Source organism: Micropterus dolomieu, linkage group LG07 (assembly GCF_021292245.1).
Source record: "Micropterus dolomieu isolate WLL.071019.BEF.003 ecotype Adirondacks linkage group LG07, ASM2129224v1, whole genome shotgun sequence".
NCBI classification, from domain to species: domain Eukaryota; kingdom Metazoa; phylum Chordata; class Actinopteri; order Centrarchiformes; family Centrarchidae; genus Micropterus; species Micropterus dolomieu.
In genome coordinates this window covers 243083-250158 of record NC_060156.1, presented here as the reverse complement: position 1 = coordinate 250158, position 7076 = coordinate 243083, and the positions used below count along the sequence as shown (strand labels likewise).

Below are 7076 nucleotides of genomic sequence, written 5' to 3'. Positions count from 1 at the left end.
CCACCTTGTTTTCTTCCTCCTTGTGTCCTCCTCCTTGTGTTCCTTCTCCTGGTTCCTCCTTGTTCCTCCTTGTGTCCTCCTCCTTGTGTCCTCCTCCTGGTGTCCTCCTCCTGGTTCCTCCTTGTGTCCTCCTCCTTGTGTCCTCCTCCTTGTGTTCCTTCTCCTGGTTCCTCCTACTGGTTCCTCCTACTGGTTCCTCCTTGTGTCCTCCTCCTTGTGTTCCTTCTCCTGGTTCCTCCTACTGGTTCCACCTTGTTTTCTTCCTCCTTGTGTCCTCCTCCTTGTGTTCCTTCTCCTGGTTCCTCCTATTGGTTCCTCCTTGTGTCCTCCTCCTTGTGTCCTCCTCCTTGTGTCCTCCTCCTTGTGTTCCTTCTCCTGGTTCCTCCTACTGGTTCCTCCTACTGGTTCCTCCTTGTTCCTCCTTGTGTCCTCCTCCTTGTGTCCTCCTCCTTGTGTTCCTTCTCCTGGTTCCTCCTACTGGTTCCTCCTTGTGTCCTCCTCCTTGTGTCCTCCTCCTTGTGTTCCTTCTCCTGGTTCCTCCTACTGGTTCCACCTTGTTTTCTTCCTCCTTGTGTCCTCCTCCTTGTGTTCCTTCTCCTTGTTCCTCCTTGTGTTCCTTCTCCTGGTTCCTCCTACTGGTTCCTCCTTGTTTCCTCCTCCTTGTGTCCTCCTCCTTGTGTTCCTTCTCCTGGTTCCTCCTACTGGTTCCACCTTGTTTTCTTCCTCCTTGTGTCCTCCTCCTTGTGTTCCTTCTCCTGGTTCCTCCTTGTGTCCTCCTACTGGTTCCTCCTTGTTCCTCCTTGTGTCCTCCTCCTTGTGTCCTCCTACTGGTTCCTCCTACTGGTTCCTCCTTGTGTCCTCCTCCTGGTGTTCCTCCTCCTGGTTCCTCCTACTGGTTCCTCCTTGTGTCCTCCTCCTGGTGTTCCTCCTCCTGGTTCCTCCTACTGGTTCCTCCTTGTGTTCCTCCTTGTGTCCTCCTCCTGGTGTTCCTTCTCCTGGTTCCTCCTACTGGTTCCTCCTTGTTCCTCCTTGTGTCCTCCTCCTTGTGTCCTCCTCCTTGTGTCCTCCTCCTGGTGTCCTCCTACTGGTTCCTCCTTGTGTCCTCCTCCTTGTGTCCTCCTCCTTGTGTTCCTTCTCCTGGTTCCTCCTACTGGTTCCACCTTGTTTTCTTCCTCCTTGTGTCCTCCTCCTTGTGTTCCTTCTCCTGGTTCCTCCTTGTTCCTCCTTGTGTCCTCCTCCTTGTGTCCTCCTCCTTGTGTCCTCCTCCTTGTGTTCCTTCTCCTGGTTCCTCCTCCTGGTTCCTCCTACTGGTTCCTCCTTGTGTTCCTCCTTGTGTCCTCCTCCTGGTGTTCCTTCTCCTGGTTCCTCCTACTGGTTCCTCCTTTTTCCTCCTTGTGTCCTCCTCCTTGTGTCCTCCTCCTGGTGTCCTCCTCCTGGTTCCTCCTGGTCCATCAGCTTCCACAGGCTCCATGTTTTAGCCTGTGGTCTGCAGGCGGAGCGGCTCTCTGGCGGGAGGCGGTCCTTATTCAGCATTCCAGCCGTCCTGCGTCCAGGACGCCTCACGGGATTGGCCCATAGCACTAGCTGACCCCCTTCTCCGCTTCCTATTGGCCTGGGCAGGTGTCAGTCTCACAGTCCTCGGCGCTGTGACAGCTGACAGTGGAAGAAGGAGGAAAACAAACCTAATCCAAGCCGGGCGGCCATCTTTCCTGAGCTCGCTGAGGCAGGCGGAGAGCGGGAGTGAGGACGGAGGAACCTCGGCTGTCGACTTTCATTCAGTCCGGGATCACTAACGCGACCGGTCCACCCCCCTCACACAGGAACACCTCTCCGCGGCTCGTGCTTTCCCTCCTCGGGATCCTTTAGGAGACCCGATCCCATCGAACCAGTCGGACTGCTAGCTGCGGAGCTAAGCTAACGGCTAGCCGGGGCAGCTAGCTGTTCGGTGACCGAGCTGGGTGCGTCAGAAGCGGATCAAAGACTGCAGTTTCGCTCGGTGATATTCCGGCTGATGGTGGACTCCGATCCCCGCGGACACCACCTCCTCGACGGGGACATGCTGTGAACACGGAGCCTGGAGGAAAGGTGGAGGTTTCAGGGATCCGGAGAGACTTTAACACCGATCCTGCAGTTGGACTTAATCCCCTTTGGAAATTCTCTAAATCAGCTCCACCGGGGAAAATGTCCTCCGTGACGCCCGACAAGAAGAATCCGCCCCGGACAGTATCCGAGAGGCCGCGGTGAACCGGCTGCTGTGGTCCCGCTGGAGAGACCCGAGACCCGGGATGTTCCACGGTTGATCGGCGGTGCCTCCGCCTCGTTCACCGGGCCTGTGCACAGATCAACGGCCTGGGACCGCCTCGGTGACCGGGCCGGGATCAGATTAAAGGGCTCACGTTAGACGGGAAAGACCGGGACGTGTTGCCGGATCTCGGTGTCCACCATAAGAATCAGCTCTGGTTTAAAGGGACGCTAATCCCGGTCCTGGTTTCGGGATTATAACTGACATTAAGCATTGTAGTCTTTGGATCCACAATGGGATCAGCGACCAAACTGGCCTTCAGCGTGTTCCTCATCTCCTGCTCCTCAGGTGAGCCCGCGCCTACCTGGCGGTACATACAGAGTACACACAGTACATACAGAGTACACACACAGTACATACAGAGTACACACACAGTACACACAGTACACACAGTACACACAGAGTACACACAGTACACACACACACAGTAAATACAGAGTACACACACACAGTAAATACAGAGTACACACACACAGTAAATACAGAGTACACACACACAGTAAATACAGAGTACACACACAGTACACACAGTACATACAGAGTACACACACAGTACACACAGTACATACAGAGTACACACACAGTACACACAGTACATACAGAGTACACACACAGTACACACAGTACATACAGAGTACACACATAGTACACACAGTACATACAGAGTACACACACAGTACACACAGTACATACAGAGTACACACACAGTACACACAGTACATACAGAGTACACACACAGTACACACAGTACATACAGAGTACACACACAGTACACACAGTACACACAGTACACACAGAGTACACACAGTACACACACACACAGTAAATACAGAGTACACACACACAGTAAATACAGAGTACACACACACAGTACATACAGAGTACACACACACAGTACATACAGAGTACACACAGTACATACAGAGTACACACAGAGTACACACAGTACATACAGAGTACACACAGTACATACAGAGTACACACAGTACATACAGAGTACACACACACAGTACATACAGAGTACACACACACAGTAAATACAGAGTACACACAGTAAATACAGAGTACACACAGTAAATACAGAGTACACACAGTAAATACAGAGTACACACAGTAAATACAGAGTACACACAGTAAATACACAGTACACACAGTGCACACAGTACATACAGAGTACATACAGAGTACATACAGTACACACAGTACATACAGTACATACAGAGTACATACAGAGTACATACAGTACACACAGTACATACAGTACACACAGTACATACAGAGTACACACACACAGTACATACAGAGTACACACAGTAAATACAGAGTACACACAGTAAATACAGAGTACACACAGTGCACACAGTACATACAGAGTACATACAGTACACACAGTACATACAGAGTACACACAGAGTACATACAGAGTACACACAGAGTACATACAGAGTACACACAGAGTACACACAGTACACACAGAGTACACACAGTACACACAGAGTACACACAGTACATACAGAGTACACACACACAGTACATACAGAGTACACACACACAGTACATACAGAGTACACACACACAGTAAATACAGAGTACACACACACAGTAAATACAGAGTACACACACACAGTACACACAGAGTACACACAGTACACACAGAGTACACACAGTACACACAGAGTACACACACTACACACAGAGTACACACACACACTACACACAGAGTACACACACACAGTAAATACAGAGTACACACACACAGTAAATACAGAGTACACACAGAGTACACACACAGAGTACACAGAGAGAGTACACACACAGAGTACACACACAGAGTACACAGAGAGAGTACACACAGAGTACACAGTGTACACACAGTCTACACAGAGTACACACACAGAGTACACACACAGAGTACACACACAGAGTACACACAGAGTACACACACAGAGTACACAGTCTACACAGAGAGTACACAGTCTACACAGAGAGTACACACAGAGAGTACTCTCTGTGTGTACACAGAGTACACACAGAGAGTACACACAGTCTACACAGAGAGTACACACAGAGAGTACACACAGTCTACACAGAGAGTACACACAGAGAGTACACACTGTGTGTACACAGAGTACACACAGAGTACACACAGAGTACACACACAGAGTACACAGTCTACACAGAGAGTACACAGTCTACACAGAGAGTACACACACAGAGTACACACAGAGAGTACACACACAGAGTACACAGTACACACACAGAGTACACACAGAGTACACACAGAGAGTACACAGAGGGGGGTACTCTGTGTATCAGTGCAGTCTGTCAGCTACTCCTGTTATCTGTTGATCAGCTGTTTAGCAGATGTTGAAATCTCCAGCGTTCCCTCCACAAGCTTTAAATCCAAAACAACACACGTCATATTCAGCCAATCGCAGCAGATCAGAGGACGACCATCAGATACATCGATACGTTAGAGCTGCGGCTAATGACGATCGATTGATTGATAATTATTCTGAATAATTCAGCTCTCAGCATTTACATGTAGCTTCTCTGCTAATTAAGAATGAAGACCATAAAGTTTGTATAGCAACAGAAAGTCCCACTGGACACAGTCCTGCTGGAGCGACAGGTGAACATCTCAACATGCTGTGTCCGTGTCCATCAGACATAAGGTTAGCTCAGTGCTAACATAAAATGGGAATCTGCATTAACCTGCTAATGGACGTTAGCATCGTGAGAATATAACTTTACCATAAACTACACATTCTGCTTCACATGCTGATCGACACAGTGTGCAGAAACTAAACGTGCACAAGTTTCCTGAGCAAGCTGACCAGCTACAGAAGCCCCGCGGGGTCAATACTCAAATTCAAATTCCCAGTGAACATACAGCACAACACTGTCCCCGAACACTGGTCAATATAATGTGATGCAGCACTTTGTATTTTCAGTGAATGTGCTTTTTTATGTGTTTTATAAAGAAAAGTTTCAAATAATTTACCAGTTTTCAGTGAATAAAGTTGGAGCGTTTGTCCTCATAGTTAGACAGACGTCCTCATGGATTGTCCCAGAAGTGCTGTGACTCGCGGCCCTCAGCGTCTCACTAAATATGTGATTTCTTTAAGGGAGTCTGGTGTGATTACTCAGCCGCAGGTTTGGAGGACAGATGAACAGGGTGGTTGTGGATAATCATGATTTGCTGCTCTCAGCGGTGTTAACAGGTCACCGATCAGGAAACGTTCCTGCTCATAGTGTGAAGTATCTGTAACATTAAGCTAACAGAGTCCTCTTCAGCAGGAAAGCTCAGATTTTCCCCGAGTGAGACGCTGAGACCCTCTGCAGGTTTCAGGCGGTGAGAACCTTACTTAGTTTGTACATTCCTATTGTTTCATGTCCTGAACCGATAAATCAGCTGCTGATGAATCAGAACAGCTGATTAATGATGAGAGCCGGATCCTATAAGTGTTGTTGTCGGGCAGTTTGTCCACCGGACGGCGCTCTGCTGCTCTGACAACACTGATCCTCCACGAACAGCCGTCAGCTGATCAGCCGGACTTCAGTTCCAAGTAGGATTCACGACAATAAAACAGTTCGTCTTAAACTGTACGAGGTCTCCTGACGTTAGGGACCAGCTGTGAAAAAGAATTTATCAGACGGGCTCTAACCCACGGGGGGTTCGGTGCCGTTAGTTTGTCCTCGGGACTGAAAAGCTTCTGGCTCCTCATGAAACATGGTGCAGGTTCCAGCCCGGGAAGGAGCGGACGCTTTATTTACACTCTGGTTGACGCTGTGAGATCCTGATGGTCTCTGTGGGGTTGATGGATCAGTGGATTGGACACAAGCCTCTGAGCCGCCGGGACGGGGCGAGAGGTGAATATTAGGATAAATATAACAGCCAGGAGTCGCTGTGGATAAAAGCAGCAGCTAAATGTGATCTCTCTGCTCCTGGTCCTGGTCTCAGGTGTGGCTGAGCGCTTCACCTGTCCTCAGGTGTATGGAAGGACCTTGTGATGTCAGATTATTACAGACTCACCTGTGTGTTAGTTTAGAGGTGTGATGGACGCTGACAGGTGGAGTTACACCTGGAGTCTGTCCTCGGATACAGAACATTATATAAACCTGCCCCTCCTCAGGTGTGTTGTTCACCTGTCCTCCTGTCCCCTCCTCACCTGTCCTCCTGTCCCCTCCTCAGGTGTGTTTTTCACCTGTCCTGCTGTCTCCTCCTCACCTGTCCTCCTGTCCCCTCCTCAGGTGTGTTGTTCACCTGTCCTCCTGTCCCCTCCTCACCTGTCCTCCTGTCCCCTCCTCAGGTGTGTTGTTCACCTGTCCTCCTGTCCCCTCCTCAGGTGTGTTTTTCACCTGTCCTCCTGTCCCCTCCTCAGGTGTGTTTTTCACCTGTCCTCCTGTCCCTTCCTCAGGTGTGTTGTTCACCTGTCCTCCTGTCTCCTCCTCACCTGTCCTCCTGTCCCCTCCTCACCTGTCCTCCTGTCCCCTCCTCAGGTGTGTTGTTCACCTGTCCCCTCCTCACCTGTCCTCCTGTCCCCTCCTCACCTGTCCTCCTGTCACTTCCTCAGGTGTGTTTTTCACCTGTCCTCCTGTCCCTTCCTCAGGTGTGTTGTTCACCTGTCCTCCTGTCCCCTCCTCACCTGTCCTCCTGTCCCCTCCTCACCTGTCTTCCTGTCCCCTCCTCGGGTGTGTTGTTCACCTGTCCTCCTGTCCCCTCCTCGGGTGTGTTGTTCACCTGTCCTCCTGTCCCCTCCTCGGGTGTGTT

At 50.0% G+C, this 7076-nt stretch overlaps 1 protein-coding gene across 1 annotated transcript in view; it reads left to right on the top strand.

Annotated features, from left to right (window-relative positions):
* Positions 1-1660: 1660 nt before the first annotated feature.
* The window catches only part of acvr2aa (activin A receptor type 2Aa), a 39156-nt gene continuing 33740 nt past the window's right edge, over positions 1661-7076 (top strand). Inside the window, exon 1 of the mRNA XM_046054814.1 lies at positions 1661-2590. Coding sequence (XP_045910770.1) covers positions 2536-2590 — 55 coding nt within the window. The 5' untranslated portion in view covers positions 1661-2535. The remainder of the gene's footprint in view (positions 2591-7076) is intronic.